This window comes from Haliotis asinina, chromosome 12, assembly GCF_037392515.1.
Source record: "Haliotis asinina isolate JCU_RB_2024 chromosome 12, JCU_Hal_asi_v2, whole genome shotgun sequence".
NCBI classification, from domain to species: Eukaryota; Metazoa; Mollusca; class Gastropoda; order Lepetellida; family Haliotidae; genus Haliotis; species Haliotis asinina.
The window spans coordinates 21,255,806-21,283,112 of record NC_090291.1 but is presented as its reverse complement, the minus strand read 5'-3'; the positions used below and the strand labels follow the sequence as shown (position 1 = coordinate 21,283,112).

Here is a 27,307-nt window from a genome sequence, read left to right as displayed (position 1 = left end):
TCACCAGACACTTAGGCAACAATATAACACATGACCTTTCAGAAACATCAAACTGTAAATGTTGGGACCTCACAACTCCATCTCCACACTCAGATTCAACTCTGAAGTATTTTCACAGACTCATCTCAGCTCCATCTGTCAACATGATTCTATTACAGGAACATGTTACAGTCTCACTCAAGTCTGTTTAAAAGACTTATCTCAGCTCTGCCTGTTTAATAAATATATCTCAGCTGTTTGCCTGTTTAAATGACGTATCTCAGCTCTGTTTGCCTGTTTCAAGGACGTATCTCAGCTCTGTTTGCCTGTTTCAAGGACGTATCTCAGCTCTGTTTGCTCAGTTGTACTGCACAAGACTACAGTGTTCTTCTTTTTTCAAACTGTGGTCAATCATTATAGTGACTCTTGCTGTGTAATAGTTTATACGGGAAGGCCAGCTTGGGCTGACTGTGAACTCCCTCATCCAACCACCTTTCATTATTCCTCACACCTTCATGATCTTAAGCAGAACTCTAAGTCCATACAGCAATGTTCTGACAGCCTGTAATGTAATCAATTCTTTACCTGGCAATCTAGTGACAATCAGATTGAGCAACAATCATGGCCTGGTCACTGACCCCTGGGGTTTAATGAGAACCCCTTGCATCTTCACTGGGTGCTCACACTATCACCCACAGACTGAACTGTTGCAGTGATGGAGATGTGACGGTACAGATGTCATTCACTCACACTATCACCCACAGGCTGGACCTCTGCAGTGACGGAGATGTGACGGTACACGTCTCATTCACTCACACTATCACCCACAGACTGGACTTCTGCAGTGACGGAGATGTGATGGTACAGACATCGTTCACTCAGACTATCACCCACAGGCTGGACTGTTGCAGTGAGGGAGATGTGACGGTACAGACGTCATTCACTCACACTATCACCCACAGGCTGGACTGTTGCAGTGAGGGAGATGTGATGGTACAGACGTCATACACTTACTGCTTCACCATTCTGTCACCTGTTTCGTGTTTGAACAAATCACTGACGACAGTGCATTCTGATGGAAGTGTTTGCTCATCCTCTTGAAACCACAGGTTTGAATCCTAACATTTGCAGAGAAGTGTGAATGTCATTACTGGTGTCACCTGCTGAAACCTTGTTGCACTATACCTAAAAGTGGCATAAAACCACACTACTGAAGAGCTGTACATATTCCATACCTCCAAATTTATACACAACTTATATACAGAGATGGTTAACTAGCAGCACAATGGATCATTCAAAATATAGTACACACTCATGGAACAACTGTTGAAGTTTTAACAATGTGTTGAACAAGATCACTGAACAAGTCAGATAAGTCCTTGAAAAGAGTGTCATCACCACGGTAACATCATGACAGACAGGTTTGTGTGTCACCTGTACACATTCTGGACCATCATGGTGACAGGAAGTAATCCCAGATTATCGAGAGGGCGTATTGTACTGGGCCATGTGCCAAATACTATGAAAGAAGGTTCCTACTCACTGCAGGCTATATGATATACATACATACCATTATATACATACATAGACAGAAAATTAATATGTGTACATGTACAGCAGGAAAAACAGAGGCACTAATTAACAATATAAGACATATTATAAATATCATTAACTTGACAGTAGTGCATTGACATGTGTCATGACATCAGTACCATATCATGACATCATGTAACAATACAGTAACACATGTTGGTTTGTTACAAAACGCAGAGGTCAGCAATATTCCAGCTATATGACAGCGATCTAGATAGATAAACAAGTCCTTAGCACCGCTGGCCACAACTGCGATACAATTTCATGTCATGAACCAGGTCGGTCACCATTCCATGCCTAGCACTTACAACCAGCAAATGCTGACACATACTCGCAATACTACAGGCACCAAACAAGACTTTGTACCTTGTATGAATCTATCTTGTATGGAAAGTGGCCATACAGAGGGATGGAGCACTCATATACTACAGTACAGATCCTCACCATGACAAATGAATGTCTCCAAGTTTCACATAACACTTTCGTTCTTATTAGCAAAGTAGACGTTCCATCACTGCAAAGCATACTCTTACATGTCCGTCAATTACAACACATCCTACAAACTGTTATCTCAAAAATCAATGAGATTTCAAGTAAGTTATTCCATCTTCAGAAAAGACATCTGCATTGGTATTCTTCATCCAGCCATTCGATGCAGGAATCTCAAGGCCCAACACATGGAGATGTGTGCCTAGGACACAAAACAATAGTGATGTGCCCATTGGTAAATTGCATTCCACAAAACAACCAGCATATATCACTTAAACATGGAGACCTCCGTGCTCTGGTACATGCACATGTAGGCATCACACAGAAGGCGACGGATGGACTCGGGAAGCTGCTTGTCATCATCAATCTTATGAATCTTATCCCAGTTTCCTTCTGACAGCCATAATGACAACTCAGGAACGACCTTCACCTCTGGGATGTTGTAGCCTTTCTGTTCACCTGAAACAGTGTTTGTTTATTGTTTTACACAGCAACATTCCAGAATCAAGTAAGTAATATTGGCTGAGTTGACCAGTTACTGACAGATCAACATTCCATACTGAACAGCAAAAGAAAGACAATTTTCGAAGAAATTAAATCTAAAAAAAGTAAGTGTTCATCTTTATGTTTTCTATTTCAAACCTTTACAAAAAGTTGTGTTTCTTTTCCTGTTCAGTATAGTTCATCAAGCCTGACCATCCAACCATGAACGACAGCATTGCTCAGCCTTAATGGAACAGCAGCAAAAAGTGTTATACATGGTTTTACACTAAATACACACCAGTATTCAAACTAACATCTCCATTAAAACAAATAATCTGAAGGTCATCCTAATAATGATCAACTCTACAGACTGCCTATTGAATCATTAACACAAGAAGACGATATGAAATCAGTGACACTGTTGAGTGCAGTAATGCAGCGCAAGCTGCACACATTCTTGGTATGAACCAAAAGGAAACAGCTGTTTGTAAAATCAGTCACAATGGTGATCTGTTTTGTGATGTTAGCAAATTAAATATCACAACATCACTAGCCATTAATTCATGAAACCATTCTTGCGCACTCTTCATGCCACTATAACAATCTGATGCAACCAGTCTTACCCATTCTGTCTGCCATTGAATCAAAGAAGACCCATTGAGCTTTATCACCAGTACCACACTTGACAAAGGACACATAATGACTGGTCTGGATACACACAACAGCAAACAGCTCCATCTTCTCTCGGTGGGAACTAAGATCCACTTCGCTGCAGGAGGACAGGTGCTTCTTTAGACTCTCTGACACCTTGATGGGGGTCGGCACATGGCCCTTCCGCGTCTTGTGCTGATGGCTCTGAGGACAGGACAACAAGCTTTGAAGGTCAATAATAGTCTTTGATGTTAGTACTCAGCAATATTCCAGCTATATGGAGGGTTCTGTAAATAACCCAAACTGGGCAAGAAAATCCAGTGATCACCAGCATAAGCATCGATCTATGCAATTGGGACACGATGCTATGTGTTAAACAAGTTAACAAGCTTGGCTACCAGATCCATTATTCGCCTCTTATAACAAGCTTGGGTTACCGAGGATCAATTCTAACCTGGATGTTCATAGGTTGCCATGTCAACAGACTATGACATGCCATCAAGTCAGGGAGTCTGTCCACCCCACCCACTGCCATGCCTCTTGCCATCAAATCAACTGTTGGGGATTAATCCAGAATTAATATAAACAGAATGCGTGTCAACCATACCATGTAATATACTCTAATTCCTTCAACTAAATATTAGCACAGCTATTTGAAATGTTTTCTTGACAACACAGAATAGATGTCTGTCTCTTGGTGATGTAACTTCTATCATTATCAATCCTTGTAACTGAATAGTTTTCTGATGTTTCAACAACAAAATGGGAAGTAACCATGTTGAAAACCTCACACAAGCATGTCAGTTTTCAAAATTTAACAATATTTTTTTATTTCCCTAGTATTACAGTACTTGACATGAAACAACATACCATTGAACAACAGTTTTGACAGAATGCTGTGGCACTCAACATTGTTTTCTGCATTTGGTAGCAGTCCTTACACTCATGCGTGGCCAGGTTGCCACAAACGATGCACTCTCGGGCTCCTGCAACACAAACACAAACACTGACTACTAGCCACGGAAACAGAGGGGCAAACTTGCTGATCCATCAGCACACTGGTCATCGTCAACTTTGGCCTGTCATTCCATACCATACCTATAGACTAAGTTCCATGAAGTGGAGAGGCATTCTTGATTCCATACACTCTCTCTCTCCACTGACAGAGCTACATGAAAATGTGCTGATAGTAATCTTATGATCTGTATTTAATCATTTATTATCACCCAGTCCTTGTGTTGAGAATGTACTTTTGTCTAAATTCTGATATCTTTGAACACAGCAGGCATATGCTAAATACTGAAAAAATATAGTATTTTGAGAGAGTCACAAAATCTTTTCAATTTCTTGTGATAAACTGCACACTGATAAACTGCAGCACTATATTATTATTGATGATGATGATGATGATGATGATGATGATGACAGTACAGCTCAGGGGAGACAACTCACAACAGACACAGACCTTGAGTAGTCTCATTGGGAAGAACTCAGGTAAAGTATTCACAATTGTTTGCATATCGCATATCCACCAATACCCAAAATAATCCACTGTGTGCTATCTCCACTCATACTGTAGGCCAATGACCACCACACCTTTGTTTTGGAAGTCACCATTTTGAAATATCTAAGTGGATAATGTTTATCCCATACAAGGATTTTGATAGGACAGGTATCTTACAACCATTCAGCGTGGTGCAACTGGATTAGTCCACGGAATTTATCATAACCAAACTGGGAGTAACACACTGACAAAGAGCAGAACACACAAGTAAGAAAATGGAAAGAAAGATCGCATTAGTCCATTACATAGCATGTACTTCGTGAACATTTCTAGGATTCAAGTTCCGCACCACAAAGAAGCACATACAATGCATGTGGTCTCACCTTTGGCAACTGATAGCTTCTGTTTAAAATTGCCCCTGTTTACCCAAGTGAAGATGGGTACCCAGTGGGGTAAGTAATAAGACTATTATTAACAGACTGGGTTATCTGGGGTAATAATGAACAGATTGTGTGCTTTTGGTGCGATATCTAGGATGGATAATATGCATTATTAACATTCTCATCATTGTTATTATTTGTGATGACCATGTGAACTTGGTAGCGTCATCTGTTCATATATACCTTCCTCTAGGATGTCTGTGATGTCTAGTTCTAGACTGGGAATAATCCTCCGGAACATCTTGTAGTCTTTCCCAAACCTTGGCATCTGAATGATGAAACACGAAGGTACCTGCCACAGAGAAACAACGACCATTCAGTTTCTCTGAGTGCAAGTTTGGTTTAAGGCCACTTTTAGCAATATTCCAGCAACATCATGGTGGGGAATGCCAGAAATGGGCCACAAATAGTTTAGGCGATATGCTTCGGACAAAGTATTGTGGACACAACTTTGTTGTTGCAGGGGATTGTAATCAAGTTTGGACCAGACAATCCAGTGACCAAAAACACTAACATCAATCTATGCAATTGATTATAAGATGTGTCCACCAAGTCAGCAAGTCTCACCACTTGATCCTGTAAGTTGCCTCTGACGACAAGCATGAGTTACTTAAGGTCAATTGTAAACCAGACGTTTCAGTGACAATAAACACATATGTACCTACGTCTAGCGTATAACATGTACAAAACTGTATGTCAAATTCATTGCGGTGACTAGTGTTCAACCACTTATTGGGTGCACCAGTCACTTAGGTTATTTGTTTCACATCTGCTTGAGGAGCCGAATATATTTTGTTATTAGTTGATCAAAACCTATTTCTGAAATCCAAAATATCTCATTGATATAATTGCTACTAACATCTCTCGTGAAGCAGCAGCCTTCTGCCAGCAACTGTCACGAACCTTCATGTTTACAGTAAGACCAACAAGTATAACTTTGAACAAACGTTTGTGTCAGAGAAAGCTTCTCTATGAAAGATGACTGCGAGGACCAGCCCCTATATGTTGTAATAAGTAACCTCTTTCAGCTTGACACTGCTCTGGTGGAAGGACAGCTCCACCAACTTCTGGGTTGTGGGGAGCAGCAACATGTCATCCTTCTCCATGAACAGCTGGTAGAAGTTGGTCTTCTCCCCCGAGCTGCAACAGTCAGGACAGTGAGACACAGAACACAACTATGACTATTCACCAACTTCTAAACATGCCTGTCAAAGACGGTATGACAAAGACACCTAGAACTGTAGTACGCAGATCAGTACTGAAGTCATTATTACCATGCTTAGCCAGGTAATGGGCAAACCACTGGCATTGAAGGTTGGGAGTAAAAGGGGCACTGGTGTGGAGCAATTTCCCTGGACTGGTTGTTCCTTTTGTTATTGTTTTTCTCCCGTAAGTACCTGGATGATATCCCAGAATTTGTGACTGGTTCTTGACCTCTGCTGTGCAGTTATGCACAATTGAGAGTTTAATTTTAGACAGATCAACTAAGGTGAAGTAATTTTTCCTTCATACAAAAGTATTATGAAAACAAATGAAACACTTTGAAGGTGCATCATCTTCCAGTGATAGAAATGGTAAAAACTATTAGGACGGAAAAATAACGAAGCCAATGTACATCTTTATATTTTGTCTCATAGCTCTAATTAGTTTATTGTCATATTTGTATGATTTTGAGAGTTAATAAAAGAACTTATAGTAAATTCCTAACATAACTGTAACATTTAAACATTTTACAGACTGCCAGTGTGGATCCTATTTCACACAAGCCCTATGTGCGATCTAGTGTGTGTTTTCCGTCATATAGATTCTGCTGAATGCTACAACAAATAAATTAAAACAAAATGCAAATAATGAATGTAAAACAGACTAATGTTATAGCAACAATGTCAGGCTAATACCTTGTTCAGGAACGTATCCATCAATATCCACATAAAAGAAAGGCATTAATTTCATCTGCAGCTGGTAAATAATCCTGCTTTGTGTCGTGTGTCTTACAACAGTCTAATTTGCAAAAACGTGACACATCATTTCAGGTCTTTCACATTGATGAAAACCTGCAAATCTCTCATTGGTCACCCAAGATAGCACACCTGGCAACTAATTGTATGATGTCCACCATTCTAAGTTATTCAGTTAACCAATAATGAGCAATCAATCAATCAATCAATCAACGCAATGGTGGTTAATTCTTTGAAGGGAGGATGTTGTGTTTACACTCGCACTTTTAGTAAATCTACACACATAAACACTGCCATTTTGACAAATCCGCTGTGGAAGTAAGTAATCAATCACTGTGTTATCGGTTAATCCTTTGATCGATGTTTGTTTTTGTAACTCAGCTGATAAACCCTCTTGCATCACTTACATGCACACATTACATAACATGCAATACATGCAATAAATTCATTAACTGACCATCAGGTGAATGATGACAAATAACACATGTAGGTTTATACCATCAAACGCGAGTTACAGCAGCATGAAAACACTAATGGGCCGAATCTGTTTTGAGCATACCAACGGAACTTCGTTGTTACATAAGAAATACACGCAGGCATTTGCTGTGTACTTGGTAAATAGGTGTAATCAGTTTTTTTACATAAGAAAATTTTCAGATTTCTCTACCAATGGCAAAGTCGTTGTTTTTAGTTTACAAATTCAAATAAATCAGCTGTGTGTTTTTATTATCATAGATAATAAACCAGGGTAGCTACCATAGCTACCAAACTTTATGTATGATGTTTGCTATGACAGCTGGGCCAATCCTCAAAACTATTTAAATATAAAGCTTTGCAATTTTTCAGACTTGTATGAAACAAATCGCTTGCTACGTGCTTGTAGACATCATATTTTCACATGACATGATTAAATATCGAGGTAAAAAACACAGAAATAGGATCAAATTGGATACTATACCATCCAGGCATCAGAAAAAAACTGCACTGCTGGGATATTTTGTAACAGTCAGACAAGGAATACCATGGATATTTTTAAATAATGGCATATAATGGGCATGAGTGCCCCTTCAAAGAAGAGGTATGCCAAATGTGTTGCCCTACCTTACAACAACTTAATACAGAAAAGCATTAGCTACACTGCTACAGCTTAAGACAAACATTACCCACATTGCTAAAGCTATACACAAACATTAGCTACATTGCTACAGCTTTACACAAACATTATATACATTGCTACAGCTGTTCACAACCATTGGCTACATCGGGACAGGTATACATAAACATTGGCTACATTGCTACAGCTCTACACAAACACTGGCTACATCAGTACAGCTAAACACTATACATTGCTACAGTTATACACAAGCATTAGCCTCACTGCTACAGGTATATACAAACATTAACTAAATTGCTACAGCTATACAGTCGTGTCCCGTTTATCCGAACCTCAGATATCCAGAAAACTTGCCTTCCAAATGAAAAGATTATATCTGATGCCTACTACTTTGTACGTTTCTTTGTACATATGGCCCATGGTTCAGATATCGGAAAATTCGCTTACCCAGACAATTTCAATAAAAACACAAGTGTCCGGATAAACAGGGCACGACTGTACACAACATGTTAGCTACACAGCTACAACTACACACCCTCACTCATGAGCTGAAGACGTACCTGAGATGCAGCAATGGGTCAGCCTTCATTATTTGTCCTAGTAAAGTACTGAGAAATTCTTCAGGATCTGAAATACACACACAGTTACAAGTATGCCACATACAGATATATTAATCTGTCAGCTTCAGATGTCTAACTTATCATGGCTAAACTAACATATACCCTAGCTCTACATCAATCATGAATGTTATCATTCCCTGATGGTGTTCATGACATCAACCACTGGGTTAACCTAGATTAGCATATTAAGTACATGTGATCTAGATGAAATACTGGTCACTGTCTGGGAACATATATTAGGACAGTGTGATTTGCTCTACATCATAAGAAGACTAAATAACTTTGCAGGTCCCAACCTGCAAACTGGCTTACTGTGTGCCACTCCACCCATAGTGTAGCTCAATCTATTGGTTTGTCTGGTCCTGAGTAAAATCTTAACAGGCAACCAAATACAAACTGTATGTATTCGTTCATTTATTTCTGGATGGTGGGGCAGCCTTGTGGTTAAAACCCCTCTCACTCTCTCATTTATTTCTGGGTGGTGGGGCAGCCTTGTGGTTAAAACCCCTCTCACTCACTCATTTATTTCTTCTCACCTTTCTCTTCACCCATCATGCCTGGGATCTTCCCAAGTTTATCCAAAAACTTCCGCAATGCCATCACTTTGTCAGCTCTCACATAATACAGTCTGTAACAAACAATATCAGCGCCTATACAAAAACACCAACACTTTGTCAGCTCTCACATATAACAAACAGTACTAGACTCTATACTATAATACCATCACTTTAACAGCTCTCACATACAGTCAGGCCGCGTTAATCCAAACACTTCTGTTTTTCATCAAAAACGTTCGGATAGTGAAAAGTTCGGATTACTGAAACGAACTTTTATGAACACAACTACAGTAGGGTTACTTCCCTTGACATGGCAATACAAAAACATACGAACGTATACAAGTTTCAAAAGACTTTATTACAGTTTGTAGACATAATCCATCCATTGGCTGAATGTGCGATGTGGTGTTTGGGTGCAAGAAATTTACTTTCACATTGGTCAGTTTAACATTGGCACACTTGTGACTGGCAGCATTGTCACAAAGTAAGATCACGTGTCAACCACATGATTGCATCTGTCTGTCAAATGATTATAGCCAATCACAAAACATATCCGATGTCCGAAATTGTGCTCTTGCCAACAGAATGTCCGGATTCTTGACCAAAATGTTTACACATTAGATCAAAACTGGTTTTAGTGTTTTCTCTTTTTTTGTGCAGCAGTAATTTCACATATTTCACCCCTAGGGGCAGAACTTGTCATTATGACTGACAAGCGTCAGCCGATCTCATTTAGACACAATCAGTGTTTTATACAGGAAGTAAGCATGACAGGTATTACTCCAACTAACCAAAAGTGAGACCTACTAATTGACCAAAATCACAAACTAACGACATCTTCAACTCGCAAGTGTCACTTAACAATTACCGCTGAATGGGGCTCATGGTGTGAAGGGATTATCCGAACCTTTTTGATGTACCGCCGGATTAATGAAGCAAAACTATGTGTAATTAGCTCATCTGTTACCGCCGATTAACGTCCGGATACGGAGAGTGTAGCACCGGATTATCGAATCAACAAGTAATGAGTTTACATGGTAAACAAGATTGGTTACAGCTAGCTATTGTTCGGATATCGCGGGAATCTGATTGTCGGGGTCCGGACTAATGCGGCCTGACTGTACACCATCACTTTGTCAGCTCTCACATACAACAAACAGCATCAGCCTCTATACAATAACACCATCACTTTGTCAGCTCTCACATACAACACACAGTATCAGCCTCTATACAATAACACCATCACTTTGTCAGCTCTCAAATACAACACACAGTACTAGCCTCTATACAATAGCTGGATATAACATATAACATCCTGATCTGAGCATCCATGTCTACACAGGTGATGTTACTGTTTGTTAATTACTACATTCATATCTCTGACTTACTTTCTCAGTGGGTTCACAATTCCTTCCTTGAGAACTTTTTGCACCTCTCTGTATGCCTCGAGGTCTCCTGGAGTTTGCTGTCTATACAATATGGAATCAAACACAGTAGTAAAAGAAAACATAGCAAACAAGGTGGCGTCCAAGTAGCACGAGTTATGATGTCCTTGAATTCCCTTGTTTTTACCAATGAGTTTCTTCACTGTCTCTAGTGAGGACGGTGGTGATACATCACCTGATATATCAGGGGTCTCCAGAATTCCAAACGCTTAAAAAAAAATTTAAAAATCATCATACAAAAGGATTTTTTCCATGTCAATTATTCAAAAATTAGATCAGATACCAAGTTATTTCTTATGCGCTGAAATCTGCATGATTTATCTCACGTGTTCATGTCACTTGTCAATGAGCAAGCGCTACCTGTATAACTGCTATTTTCACCATTACTAGTATCATCTGTCTTTGTCTGAGTGTTACCTGTATGATTGCTAGTGTCACCTGTGTTTGTCTGAGTGTTACCTGTATGATTGCTAGGGTCACCTGTCTTTGTCTGAGTGTTACCTGTATGATTGCTAGTGTCACCTGTCTTTGTCTGAGTGTTACCTGTATGATTCCAAGTGTCACCTGTCTTTGTCTGAGTGTTACCTGTATGATTGCTAGTGTCACCTGTCTTTGTCTGAGTGTTACCTGTATGATTGCTAATATAACCTGTCTTTGTCTGAGTGTTACCTGTATGATTGCTAGTGTCACCTGTGTTTCTCTGAGTGTTACCTATATGATTGCTAATGTAACCTGTCTTTGTCTAAGTGTTACCTGTATGATTGCTAATGTAACCTGTCTTTGTCTGAGTGTTACCTGTATGATTGCTAGTGTCACCTGTCTTTGTCTGAGTGTTACTTGTATGATTGCTAGTGCCACCTGTCTTTGTCTGAGTGTTTCCTAGTGTCACCTGCTGTTGTATGTTACCTGTATGATTGCTAGTGTCACCTGTCTTTGTCTGAGTGTTACTTGTAAGACTGCTAGTGTCACCTGTCTTCCCTGAGTGTTATCTGTATGATTGCTAGTATCACCTGTCTTTGTCTGAATGTCACCTGTATGACTGATAGTGTCACCTGTCTTTGTCTGAGTGTTACCTATATGATTGCTAATGTAACCTGTCTTTGTCTGAGTGTTACCTGTATGATTGCTAGTGTCATCTGTCTTTGTCGGAGTGTTACCTGTATGATTGCTAGGGTCATCTGTCTTTGTCGGAGTGTTACCTGTATGATTGCTAGGGTCACCTGTCTTTGTCTGAGTGTTACCTAGTGTCACCTGTCGTTGTATGTTACCTGTATGATTGCTAGTGTCACCTGTCTTTGTCGGAGTGTTACCTGTATGATTGCTAATATAACCTGTCTTTGTCTGAGTGTTACCTGTATGATTGCTAGTGCCATCTGTCTTTGTCTGAGTGTTACCTGCATGATTGCTATTGTAACCTGTCTTTGTCTGAGTGTTACCTGTATGATTGCTAGTGTCACCTGTCTTTGTCTGAGTGTTACCTGTATGATTGCTAGGGTCACCTGTCTTTGTCTGAGTGTTACCTGTATGATTGCTAGTGTCACCTGTCTTTGTCTGAGTATTACCTGTATGATTGCTTGTGTCACCTGTCTTTGTCTGAGTGTTACTTGTATGATTGCTAGTGTCATCTGTCTTTGTCTGAGTGTTCTCTAGTGTCACCTGTAGTTGTATGTTACCTGTATGATTGCTAGTGTCACCTGTCTTTTTCTGAGTGTTACTTGTATGATTGCTAGGGTCACCTGTCTTTGTCTGAGTGTTACCTGTATGATTGCTAGTGTCACCTGTCTTTGTCTGAGTGTTACCTGTATGATTCCTAGTGCCACCTGTCTTTGTCTGAGTGTTACCTGTATGATTGCTAGTGTCATCTGTCTTTGTCGGAGTGTTACCTGTATGATTGCTAGGGTCACCTGTCTTTGTTTGAGTGTTACCTAGTGTCACCTGTCGTTGTATGTTACCTGTATGATTGCTAGTGTCACCTGTCTTTGTCTGAGTGTTACTTGTATAATTGCTAATATAACCTGTGTTTGTCTGAGTGTTACCTGTATGATTGCTAGTGCCATCTGTCTTTGTCTGAGTGTTACCTGCATGATTGCTAATGTAACCTGTCTTTGTCTGAGTGTTACCTGTATGATTCCTAGTGTCACCTGTCTTTGTCTGAGTGTTACCTGTATGATTGCTAGTGTCACCTGTCTTTGTCTGAGTATTACCTGTATGACTGATAGTGTCACCTGTCTTTGTCTGAGTGTTACCTGTATGATTGCTAGGGTCACCTGTCTTTGTCTGAGTGTTACCTGTATGATTGCTAGTGTCACCTGTCTTTGTCTGAGTGTTACCTGTATGATTCCAAGTGTCACCTGTCTTTGTCTGAGTGTTACCTGTATGATTGCTAGTGTCACCTGTGTTTGTCTGAGTGTTACCTGTATGATTGCTAATATAACCTGTCTTTGTCTGAGTGTTACCTGTATGATTGCTAGTGTCACCTGTCTGTCGGAGTGTTACCTAGTGTCACCTGTAGTTGTATGTTACCTGTATGATTGCTAGTGTCATCTGTCTTTGTCTGAGTGTTACCTGTATGATTGCTAGTGTCACCTGTCTGTCTGAGTGTTACCTAGTGTCACCTGTCGTTGTATGTTACCTGTATGATTGCTAGTGTCATCTGTCTTTGTCTGAGTGTTACCTGCATGATTGCTAGTGTCACCTGTCGTTGTATGTTACCTGCATGATGGCTTAACTTACATGTGCTGTCCATGCTTCTCCTGTTGGATGCATTGAAGCGTTTATCTTTATGACATTTATACAATGGAACAAACAATGCTCTCTTCGGTCCACACTGAAAGAGGCGCTGGCCTTTAAATGTTCCATCAGTTCCAGCAGACGTCTCCTCTTCCTGTAGAGTAAAGTTACAAAATGTCACCCCACAAGCTAGAAGACGAGTACTGCAGTGTACCTACACCACAAACCAGCCTCAAGTATTACACCTTGAGGCATCTTCAGTAGTAACTGTAAGCATTCAAAGAATCATACGACATTATGGAGTAAATGGATTTATAATATCATCAAAAAGAATAACCGAAGAGTGGTAACATTCTTTCACGAAGGAAGATAATCTGAAATTCTAAACTCTAAGAGGGCTGTTTTCTACATTAACCATTGTCATTTTAAGAGAGATATATAATAATGCAGAGAAATATAAACTGTACAGAGACCCCTCATTGAACATATTGTACTCATCAGCTTACGGTGCCATGTTTGTCAGAAACAAGAGTCCACATCGTATGCCATTGTTTCCAGCAACAGATCAATGTGGCACCATAACCTTAACAGAATCAAACATGATTGAGCTTGTCCTCTGTGGTAGTGTTTGTGTACGGCCACTATATCAGGAGCCACCCATTTTTTATCTCTGCACAGCATCAGACTTCACTTCACGAATGTAAATGTTTACATCAGTAGTGACTCTTCTGTGTATGACATGGCACGTCCTTCCACACTTTACAAATCACCTGACAATGCCCACAAACAGGGATGTTGTCTCCATCCTGTTCACACAAACCCTACTTTCCCCCCTCCTCTCCCCAGTTCAACCTGGATGCAAAGTTCCAGAAAAGTCTTTCACAGTGTATTTATCTGGAATATTTAGAATGGCTGAAAGGGTCCCCTAGACAAATTCAGAATACAGAAACATATCCAGTAAACTAAATGTACAATACATACAATAGTACGGTATACACATTATCAGTCTGGTAAATCTGTAACCAAAATACCATCTCTAGTCCTGCTATCTTTTTCCAGGGGTTGTCTGGGAGTGAGCCGATCCAGCGGATGACGCCATATAGAGGTGGGTTGCCCAACACCTCCACTACAGAGTCCACTCCCAGGTCTGGATCAGGCGCCGGTGCCACCTTATCGGAACTCTTGGAACTATTACCGACTGAAGTATCATCAGGTCTATCATACTGGTTAGTCTGTCCTACATGTTCTGCAATGAAAAGAAACAAATTTGTTCTAATTCATAGTCAACAACTGCACATGAACTGTACAAGAATCATAAAAAACAATAGAACTGTTTTATTTAGACATAAAATGTGAGGTTAACGTCCTTCACAAAATGCTTCAAACTTCAAACAAACACCATCTCTATTATTTCTTTGACAAAATAAAAAACATGTAAACAATTTGAGAATTAGCTTGCCTGGTCTCATTCATAACTGAATTTAGGCATGACTGCAAATTCAGGGACTCAATGCATGTAAGTTGATCATGTGTGTTCCATACCACTAAAACACAACATATGTTATGATTGAAAGGCTTGTACTTCTCCTCTTCATGCAGGTAAAGATGTCTTTTCATGATGTCATGTTTATGGCGGTATAATGTCATGGTCAGTTTGTAACAGTTTTTAGAAAAGTCTATGGACTCACGGGTAACTGTATATGTATATGCACTACTGCTTTTGCATTTGCAGTCATTGTTGATAACATGTCCCATTCAGCCTGCTTATTCTTAAATTTCTGAATTGTTGTAAGTTGTCTTTAGTTTACTTTGAATAACTTAAATGATAGAGTGAACACCTGGCTACCTTCTTGTTCAACACAAGCAGAAAGTACATGACAAAATTCCTGTATTGATTCACAGTGATTTCTGCCACTGAAAGATCGTATCTATCAAAATTAAATATTTATTGGAGATAATCAAACTGCAGTTAAAAACATGACGTAGGACGTCACACAGGTAATAGCTGGGAGTGAATGAGTTAAGTTTTACATTGCTTTTAGCAATATCCCCGCAATGTCCTGGTGGGTGACAAAAGATATGTGCTTCACACCTTGTACCCATGTGGGGATGAACAAATACTACAACTACAAGCACGAGACTACCCCTGTGCCTCCTAACAAATAGTGTGCAGAAACCTGTTTGCATAATGTGTTAAGCAGACCATTGTTGATAAGCATGTGGGAACCATTGTTGATAAGCATGTGGGAACACAGATTTCACTAGAAATTATCTTCAAATGTCGCTGTAGTGACATATTATGTCAAGGTGTCCTGGTACCTGACAAGCAGTCTTTAGTTTGTCTACCTATGCATGAGACAGCCAGCGCTATGAGTAATTGGAAATGCTTACATACATGTAGTAATAGCATTAAACATGACAAATGAGAGAGACAAAGCAAACTGTCACCATGGTTACAATATAACTGTCTGAGGTATTCAGTGTTACCCAACAAGCTTTACAACAGCAAAACCCATATACAACAATCATTTCACTGGGTTAAGTACACAGGACAGGTATGACAGATGATCAGCATTGCATCAGTTTAGTCAAAACAACAACATTATTCATTTTGGTCATGCAGGCATGACTTTCACCATGCACTAACAGATAGCATACAACCGTAAGTATGATTCTCATAATGAGAAATAACACATAGAACAAGCACCAACCCATAGTATGTTACACGCTGCTTTGGAGTTAAAATGATCTGATATGCCATTATTTTTCTTCCTCATTTTTAAAATCACACATTTCCGTGTTAGAATAGATATTCAATACAGTTTATCCTACTAGCTCTCGTATTTCTTCCTGATAACACAACAGGTGAAGGGAGATAACTCTAATAAAAATGTAGCAGGGAATTCCCCAGGACATTACTTGTGACTAAAAATAGAAAATTACAAGCAGGGAAGACCACCACAAAAGGCCCTTGTCTGCACCAAAATCAAACAAACTCCCATAACTATTCAGTTATAAGAATAATTTGAACTGATGTCCCAAGTTAATTACATTTTGGGCCATTATGAAAGCTGATAATGTGGCACATAAGATTTAAGGTGTTGGTCACAGAACGTTAATTTTGGAAAAGCAGGGAAATCTGTAAAACAAATAAAGAGATAAAGAGCATGCTACATGGATCATTTCAATGTCTGTGAAGCAGTTCCAAAGTTTCATGTTAACCTGGCATCACATGAAGCCTGTTTGTGATATAACAATATTTTTGAATGAAATATGCCATGCGTATTTGTTCTTGTTTTCATTCAACTACAAACCTCAAATTCCTAATCCTAAGTTAATTCTAAAAACTATGAAAATGGGCTGGTCTGATATTATATGTGGGAAATTAATTCAAAGCACAAGAATGAGTAGTTACAATATTCTTTCTTGTCAGCGTAAAGGAGGTAAGTCAGATATCTAAGGCATACACTGCTGACACATCTAAATGACCTGTAAAATGCAGATGACTAAGGCCATGATAACATGGCTAATACACTGAGACTGTGGGGAATGAGGAAGTGAATATCTTTAGACTGCGGGCAATGATCCTGTTGTAACATGTTATTCATGTAGTGCTCTAACATAATCATCCTATTATGAATGCCTGGTGAAAAGAAATCACTTGAGGGTTTAAAGATTTCAAAGTACATAAGATATTGCTTTCATGTGCACAAGACTTCTGCTTCTTTCTCTGGGGAGGAAAATGTATTCAGCTTTTCCTTGTATCGTGAAAATGGAACCCAGCTTAGCTTGCAATAGAAGGATTTTGTTAAACCTTGACTCTCCACTCAAAGCAAAAAACTTGAAAGATAAAATGCAAAATGTCTTGTATCAAAAATACTACCCCTTTATCTTCTGTTTAATTAAACAGAATGCCTTCTACCCACAATACATAATAAACAGTGCTTTTGTATTATGCCCTTTTCTGTTTGTTTCTTTATGATATTATCCTGTAATTCACTCAATCATTGCTACCTTCTATAAAGACTTATAAATCATTGCTACCTTCTATACAATCACATCAACCATTGTTATCTTCTATCCACAACCACCAATTATTGCTACTTTCTACACAAAACCATCAATCATTGCTTCCTTCTATATACAACACTCAATTATTGCTACCTTCTATACACAAACATCAATTATTGCTTCATTCTTTACACCCCCATCAATCACTGCTACTTTCTATACACAAACATCAATTATTGCTTCATTTTCTACACCCCCATCAATCATTGCTACTTTCTATGCACAAACATTGATTATTGCTTCCTTCTTTACACAATCATCAATCATTGCTACCTTCTATACACAAACATCAACTGCTGCTTCATTCTTTACACAACCATCAATCATTGATTCCTTCTACACAGACACCAATTATTGTTTCATTCTTTACACAACCATCAATCATTGCTACCTTCTATACACAAACATCAATTATTGCTTCCTTCTTTACACAACCATCAATCATTGCGTCATTCTATACACAAACATCAATCAATGCTTCATTCTTTACACAACCACCAATCATTGCTTCCTTCTATACACAAACATCAATCATTGCTACCTTCTATACACAAGCATCAATTTTTGCTTCATTCTTTACACAACCATCAATCATTGCTTCCTTCTATGCACAACCACCAATCATTGCTTCATTCTATACACAACCATCAATCATCGCTACCTTCTATACACAAACATCAATTATTGCTTCATTCTTAACACAACCATCAATTATTGTTACCTTCTATACACAACCATGAATCATTTCTCTCTTCTATACACATCTATCAATCATTACTTCCCGCTATACACAACCCCCCAGTCATTGCTATCTTCTGTATCCAATCCCCAGATGGAGCTTCCTTCTGTATCCAACCCCCAGTCTGTGCAACCTTCTGTACCTAAACTCAAGTGTGTGCTACCTTCTGGATCATTCCCCAGTTGGAGCTACATTCTGTGTCCAACACAATCTGTGCAACCTTGTGGATCTAAACTCAGTCTACCTTCTGTATCTAACCCCCAGTGGGCACTACCTTCTCTATCCAACCCCGATATGTGAACCAACGGTATCTAAACTCCAGTCTGTACTAACTTCTGTACCCAAACCCCAATCTGTGCAACATTCTGTACTCAAACCTCAATCTCCGCTACCTTCCATATGTAATCACCAGTCTGTGCTACATTCAGTATTCATCCTCACCCATCCCAGACCATGCTACCTTCTGTATTCACCCCCCCAGCCTGTGCTACCTTCTGTATTCACCCCCACCAGCCTGTGCTACCTTCTGTATCCACCCCAAGTCTAAACTAACTTCAGCATCTATCCCTCAGTCTGTGCTACCTTCTGTATCCACCCCTAGTCTGAACTACCTTCAGCATCTATCCCTCAGTCTGTGCTACCTTCTGTATCCATCCCAAGTCTGAACTACCTTCAGCATCTATCCCTCAGTTTTTGCTACCTTCTGTATCCAACCCCCAGTCTCTGCTACCTTCTGCATCCAACCCCCAGTCTGTACTACCTTTGACATCCAACCCACAATCTGTGCTACCTTCTGTATTTAACCACTAGAGTCTGCTACCTTCAGTATCCAACCTCCAGTCCGTGCTAGCTTCTGTATCTAACCTCCAGTCTCTGCTACCTTCTGTATTCAACCCCTACTCGCTACATTCTGTATCCTACCCCTGAAGGTCCCGGGGTAGAATAGGCCTTTAGCAACCCATGCTTGCCATAAAAGGTGACTATGCTTGTCGTAAGGGGCAACTAACGGGATCGGGTGGTCAGGCTTGCTGACTTGGTTGGCATATGTCATCCATTCCCAATTGCGCAGATCGATGCTCATGTTGTTGATCACTGGATTGTCTGGTCCAGACTCAATTATTTACAGACCGCCGCCATATAGCTGTAATATTGCTGAGTGCAGCGTAAAACTAAACTCACTCACTCACATTCTGTATCCAACCCCCAGTCTCTGCTAACTTCTGTATCCAACCCCCAATCGGTGCTATCTTCTACACTTAACCCCCCATCTGTGCTACCAACTACTACCATCTTTGCTCTAACCCCCAATCTGTGCTCCTTCTGTATTAACCTCCAGTCTTAGCGGGCAAGTGAGTGAGTGAATCTAGTTTGAAGTCACACTCAGCAATATTCCATCTGTGATGGCATTCTGTAAATAATCTAGTCTGGACCTGACAATCCAGTGTTCAAAAGTATGAGCATCAACCAACAAAATTAGTGAGCGAGTGAGTCATACGGCGGCGATTTGTAAGTAATCAAGTCAGGACCAGACAATTCAGTGATCAACAGCATGAGCATCGATCTGCGCAATTGGGAACCGATGAGATATGTCAACCATGTAAGTGTGCCTAATCCCGTTATTCGCCTCTTATGACAAACATAGTCGCCTTTTATGGCAAGCATAGGTTGCTGAAGGCCTTTCCTACCTTGGACCTTCATGGATATCAATAAAATTAGTATACAATGACGTGTCAAAAAGTCAGCAGTCTTCACCACCTGATCTTGTTAGTCCCTTCTCACAACAAGCTCTGGTTGCTGAAGTGCAATGGTGTGACTGGAAAAATCATGTGATGTCACATGCGATGCTTTTACAACACAGAAACATTTGACAATAAGAAACATGTGGAGGTGAGGGTAATTCTCTTCTGTGTGTTGTGGTTTCTCCAGCTGAGGCTGATTGTGATCAAGAGAAGAGTGATAGATTCAACATGTCAAGACCATTCCAATGCGTACCTTTAGAGTTATACAGCGTGTTCTTGGCTGACACAAGGTCCCCTGCTAGTCCATACACCTTCACATCATGGGCCTTGTCCAACATCACCAAGTCCAAGTTACTACCCTTCACATTATCCTTAAACTCCTCTGTGGTCTTCTTCCCATGTTTGAGGACATCACCATAATCACGTTTACTCAAGGAGATGTCCTGATCATTGTCCGTGTTATAATCATATAGTTTTTGTCTTGATGAACCAGCAAGAGGAGGTTCCAGGTGTACAACATTAATACACTCATCACCGTAATCTCCCCGAGTGAAACCTAGTTACAAACAGAAAACATACACAAAACATAGAAAAGTCCTATTTTTGTAAATAAAAAGAGGTGTGCAGTGGACTTGGACAGTGGCAGAGACAGTGCTTAAGACACATGTCAGAAAAACTAAACATAATCCACGATAAAAGCCCAATAAGCACAAAGGAAGCATACGTTCCCGCCAATAAAGGGAATAAAGATTTTGGGTGTTAAGATTTTGACTGCCACATTCAAAATCATTGGTGCACAGAATGGTTTCTTCTGACTATCAGCTTTAGTAAGCAGTTCTCATAGAGCTGAAATAGATGGACTGATTACCTGGGCTGAAGAACTCTTCTTCTTTTAACAAACCCAGTAAGCACAACGAAAGCATACATTCCCACCAGAAAGGGAATAAAGATTTTGGGTGTTAAGATTTTGACTGCCACATTCAAAATCATTGGTGCACAGAATGGTTTCTTCTGACTATCAGCTTTAGTAAGCAGTCCTAATAAAGCTGAAATAGATGGACTGATTACCTGGGCTGAAGAACTCTTCTTCTTTTAACAAACTCAGTAAGCACAACGAAAGCATACACTCCCGCCAGAAAGGGAATAAAGATTTTGGGTGTTAAGATTTTGACTGCCACATTCAAAATCATTGGTGCACAGAATGGTTTCTTCTGACTATCAGCTTCAGTAAGCAGTCCTAATAAAGCTGAAATAGATGGACTGACTACCTGGGCTAAAGAACTCTTCTTCTTTTAACAAGCCCAGTATAGGGACTAGTGATGCATGATTTTGTCGGGCATAAAATAGTCGGTGCTCCTTATATTTCCCTGTGCCTGACCCCACAGGGTTGTCCTGAAACAAAGTATCCAAAATTAAGGGGTGAACAGACTGAGTAAAGCATGAACTACTGTCTAATCCAACATCCAAATACATCCTGGCCCATCCTGTAAACTTGGTTCCCAGGGTCCCCCTTCACAAAACTCTCGTAAGCCTAAGGTCTCGTAAGTTTCTTCATATCATTCCTGCTTCCTATGTTTCAGTATAGGAGGTATGAATGCTACAAGAAAAGTTACGAGACCTTAGCCTTACGAGAGTTTTGTGAAACGGGGCCCAGGTCTAGACACTCATCTGCTATATTATCCACATGGCCAGGTAAAGATAGACTAACCTCTTTAACTGAAAATTGAGTAACTTACTCATATTATGTTAGCATCTTAAGTGTATCTTGTTTCTCCGTTTAATATGCAAACACATACTGCTTACCTGGAACTGCAATTGGTAAAAAGAAACTATAAAATAATTCATACTTTGTTAGCTATATTCTATTCTGTGATAATTCTGGCTACCTAATTATCAAGTGAATAATAATATATGTCAGCTTGCATCAGCCGTATTTAAAAAATAGATTTACATCTGCTTTCTAAATAACAAGCAGTTTAAAAACATGAAAAATTAAACCCATGGAAAATTCTTGTTGAAGACTGATAGGGAGAGTTCAATAATGTGTAACTGAAGATTGCAATCAACATGCAGAATTACTACATTCACATATATCAATAATATTTTCAAATTTGTATTATTATTAATGTTAATGCAAATGTTCCTCTCTTTTCATGTTCAGATTGTTGTAAACTGTTATTCATATTTAGGATATAGAAAACAGATAGTTCTGCATAGCTACAGGACCTGACAACTAGTATGGGTGGATTCTAGTATTTTTCAAGGAATCAACTACCTGTCAATTTCATTTTCTTATTGTGATTTTGGAGCACTGCTTACTGGTTACACTTCAATCTTTGTCAGATTTTGAAACAAGCCTTTTACAGAGGTTGTTGTTGACTAATATGAAAACTGTTATTTATTTACCAGGGTCTGCATTGTTTAATGACAAACATGTAGAAGGAGCTTGGCTCTAGAGTTTGCTTAAAAAACTTACAAATTCCACACCCACAGTAAGTTCTGCATTGCGATCCTCTGGCAGCACTCCTATCCACTTGACTGTCCCACACTCTGGGCCCCGATCACTCATCCACACCACCCTGTCCCCCAAATTTAGTCCACAGTTGGGGTAGTCCTGGCTGGGTATGTGGGAGGCAGCACCATACAGCTCCTTCTCCATCCGCCGTGGAACACGACTTCCTCCAGCAGTTTGTCTATGAATACGATGTATGGGACAGAAAACTGCAGAATCTGGGGGACAGGTGAAATACCTCTCTTTTCTAAACTGTCCATCGCTAGTGCCACTTCCTGGGTTTTCCTTGAAAAGTAGAAGACTGAACTGAGATGGGAAATCAAAATTAGACAAGTCTATCATGACATTAGTTTTCTTCAACCAAAAACACTTCTGATACCGCAGCAGAGTGAATTGTGTACCTTTTGACCACAGGGCCATTTGTATCCTTAACCTGTACAATGAGTTGGGTTAAACACCACTTTGAAGAACATATGAAGTACGCCATTGAGCTTCAGTTTACGTATATTACGACACATACATAAACCTCTATGACCATGCACTCAAACAGTGAATGCATGTTTTTGCACAATCATTAAAAGGAATGCTGGTGAAGCCAGACAAAATTGTACATATGAGCATGTGTGTTCCTGCGAACCTGTTACACATCCATAATCAGTGTATTATAATTGAAGAAAAAATGCAATAGCCCAGCATGACATCAGGGCTGGTAACTTCAAAATGTTACCAGCCCAAAATGGATGTAACCAGAACAGACAATACAAAGAAAGCAATTCAGTTTTTACTCAGATGTATGAACATGTTATCTAACAGTTTTACCAAACAATGGGGCTGGGTAGGTGTACATTCTGACCATCCATCAGGAATCTAGAGGCAGTTGGACACACCTTATTTCACATACTACAATAATGGTTGAAATAGATGTGTCGTATGTTTTACATGTTTTTGGTCACAAGGAGAATACAAATTTTGCCCAGTTTTGAACTGACATATACATGTTTGTGGGTCAAGTGTATTACAGTAGAAGTAAATTTTGCCCCAACGTTATTCATTACACTCCTACACTGGGTTTAACAAAACCTAGTAGGAAGTAGCGTCAGGTAACCTTTGAGATTGACCAATCAGAGCACAGCTTACCAAATTGCGAAAGTGGACATTCGTACATACCTTTTGATTTTTTACCCACGCATAGGTTTGCACCCGAATGATTCTGAATGCTATTTTCCCTATGATTGCTTCTGGGTGATGTACATGGAGCATGCAACAACAGTGAAAAAACAGTTGCTAAAAATAGCATTTTTGGCAATATTCATGGTTATCAGCTTGAAGAAATATTAGCTAATTGTAACCATGTCAACAGAAATCTAAAAGCGTATATACTGCAGGTCAATTATCAGTTTTATATGCAGATTTTCGTTTCTTGAGAGATCATCGTCAGTGACAAGTGTATTTTATAAGTCAAATCAAACCCTAAACAGTAGCTGTTTTCTGATTGGTTAAATCCATTTACCCGCTTAAAGGGGCACTGATGCGGAGCGAATAATGCTTCTCGCCAACGGTCTAATTACGAAAGCAGACCGCAAATTGGTCAGCGCCCACTCCTTCGACCGTGACGGACAAAGGAACTGGGCTCCTGTCCATATTAGCAAAATTTCTTCACTTAAACAGTCAGGAGGCCGGATGCCCATCACATGCCATTTGTTTAAAAGTATCCATGGTATTCCTTGTCTGATCGTAACCATATATCCCAGCAGTGTAGTTCTTTTCGGATGCTTGGATGGTATACTTACGGATCCAATTTGATCCTATTTCTGTGTTTTTAACCTCGATATTTAATCATGTTACATGAAAATATGATGTCTACAGGCACGTAGCAAGCCATTTGTTTCAGTACATCTTCCTTGCTGTAACTCGCGTTTGATGGTGTAAACCTACACGTGTTATTTGTCATCATTCTCTTGATGGTCAGTTCATGAATTTATAACAGGTATAATTAGTAGCAACACCACTCGGTTACTCAACAAAGGTTCCCATTTGGCATTTCTCCTGTCTGGAGTAAATACTCAACATTATAAATTAAGGTCTGTAATGGCAAATGTATTGTATGTTATGTAATATGTGCATGTAAGTGATGCAAGAGGGTTTATCAGCTGAGTTACAAAAACAAACATCGATCAAAGGATTAACCGATAACACACTGATTGATTAATTACTTTTATCTACTAGCGGACTTGTCAAAAGGCAGTGTGTGTAGATGACTACACCCTGTCGTAAAGTGTGAGTGCAAAAACAACATCCGCCCTTCAAAGAATTAACCACCCTTGCGTTGATTGATTGATTTCTCAATATTGGTCAATTAAATTACTTAGAATAGTGGACATCATACAATTAGTTGCCAGGTGTGCTATCTTGGGAGACCAATGAGAGGTTTATCTAGTTTTCACCAACGAAAGACGTGAAACGATGTGTTACTTTTTCGCAAATGAGACAGTTGTAAGACACGCGACACAGAGCAGGATCATTTACCAGCTGCAGATGAATGGAATATGATTTCTTTTACGTGGATATTGATGGATACATTCCTGAACAAGGTAGTAGCCTGACACTGTTGCTATAAAATTAGTCTGTTTTACATTCATTATTTGCATTTTGTTTTAATTTATTTGTTGTAGCATTCAGCAGAATCTGTATGACAGAAAACACACACTAGATCGCGTATGTGTGTGAAATAGGATCCACATTGGCAATCTATACAATGTATAAATGTTGCTGTTATGTGTATAAGCAAATCGTGTGTTCTTTTATTAATTTTCAGAATCATACAAATATGACAATAAACTAATTAGGGTTATGAGACAAAATATAGAGACGTACATTGGCTTCGTTATTTTTCCGTCCTAATAGTTTTTTACCATTTCTACCACTGGCAGATGATTAACCTTCAAAGTGTTTCATTTGTTTTCATAATACATTTGTAATGAAGTACAAATGACTTCACCTCAGTTGATCTGTCTATAATTAAACTATCAATTGCGCTTACGGACTGCGCAGCAGAGGTCACGAACCAGTCACGAATTCTGGGATATCATCCGGGTACTCACGGGGAAAAAAAACAATAACAAAAGTTTACACCAGTCCACGGAAATTGCTCCGCATCAGTGCCCCTTTAACATTTGATTGGACGGTCATAGGTCGCTGAAAGGTTACGACCTCCTACTAGATTTTGTTAGACTCAGTTTAGCAATGTGACAAAAATCACTGGGGTTAAGTTTACTTAGACTGAGTGTATTAATGCATAATGTCAAAAGTACTACAGTGAATTTTTCTCAGCAGAGTAAAGGTATACAACAGGCTAACAGGGGACAAATGTAACATCCTGGAGTGTATTATAATCCATGATATGATTATCATTGAGCGTTTGAAACGCATGCAATGAGTCTACTTACAGTTAACTCAACACCAAATATGATTCCTTTAATATTTGGTACTTTGCCTTTGTAGCGAAGTATGCCTGGTAATTCTGTTTGTTCTCCTTTTGGTTTCACCAACACTCGCTCGCCTTCTTTAAGAGAAAGGCCTTCTTTCATCCATTCCTTGTCTTGGTAAACGGCAAGTCTGTCCTGACATGTTGGGACTGGATTGAGCAGATCAAAAGCTCCCAAGCTGACACTTTCTATTTCTCCTGGAATACACTGAATTTCAACTGTTTCACTATCTAAAGTTTCTAGAAGGAAGATCAATTTGTCTCCTTTATTGAAGTTATCTGTTAACAAGAGAAGTGTTCCAGCTAATAACTCAACTTTGGACGCCGATTTGAGTGACGACACAAACCCTCGCTCCCTCTTCTTGCCCAGTTTCTTAACGAGCAGGATAAAATACTCTCCATTTTCTGACATTCTTCAACATGAACGTAACCTTTGCTTCCCTATCAATCTCACATAGGGGATACGGCGGAAAATAGGAAATACCTGTGTCTATTTTAGTTCGCGGAAGTGACAATAAAGCAACAAGAGTTATTCCCCTTTAGTTTCGGTGCCTGGAATTTAAATGACCTACAAAACTCTCGTAAGCCTAAGATCTCGTAAGTTTTGTCGTAGCCATTGTGCCTCCTATACTGAAACATAGGAGCTACGGATGCTACGAGAAAAATTACGAGATCTTAGGCTTACGAGAGTTTTGTGAAACGGGTCTGTATGACCAGGGAGAATAGAAGGAGTTGATTTTTGTAGATTATTCCTGGTATGACAGACTATGCTCAGTCCAGTAGTCTACTGGTTAAGCGTTCGCGCGTCATCCCGAAGACCCGGGTTCGATTTCCAAAATGGGCATAACGCGTGACGCCCATTTATGGTGTCCTCTGCCGTGATATGGGAAATTTATAAAAGCGGCGTAAAATCGTACTCACTCGCTGAATATCCACCACAACGTATATGACTGATATAGTAGTAACAGAAATCAAGGGTACGTAGTTCATCTTTCATATAAGGTTTGGCGACAGAATTGGTTCCGATGCCTCTTGTTAGACAAGAAAAATGGCTCGACAGAAAGTCTCCCTAGGCAGTACGGATAGTTTTTCGAAATTGATCGTTTGGTATCAGTGATGGGGCTGAAACAGTCGTTGTCGGTACTTCAGATGTGTACCCTAAACAAAGTCCAGAAACGTACCCGGTACCGTAAACAAAA

At 39.6% G+C, this 27,307-nt stretch overlaps 1 protein-coding gene across 1 annotated transcript; it reads right to left on the bottom strand.

Annotated features, from left to right (window-relative positions):
* Positions 1 to 1,206: 1,206 nt before the first annotated feature.
* LOC137258276 (ubiquitin carboxyl-terminal hydrolase CYLD-like) lies at positions 1,207 to 26,624 on the bottom strand. The gene is made up of 14 exons (XM_067795902.1): positions 26,071 to 26,624; positions 22,589 to 22,909; positions 21,381 to 21,504; positions 20,366 to 20,668; positions 14,595 to 14,809; positions 13,567 to 13,717; positions 10,777 to 11,041; positions 9,368 to 9,459; positions 8,772 to 8,838; positions 6,159 to 6,279; positions 5,323 to 5,431; positions 4,066 to 4,181; positions 3,168 to 3,399; positions 1,207 to 2,520 (listed from the first exon to the last, which is right to left on the bottom strand). Exons 1-14 carry the CDS (start codon positions 26,518 to 26,520, stop codon positions 2,330 to 2,332), a joined length of 2,757 nt encoding a protein of 918 aa, XP_067652003.1. The 5' UTR covers positions 26,521 to 26,624; the 3' UTR covers positions 1,207 to 2,329.
* Between the last annotated feature and the right edge of the window lie 683 nt (positions 26,625 to 27,307).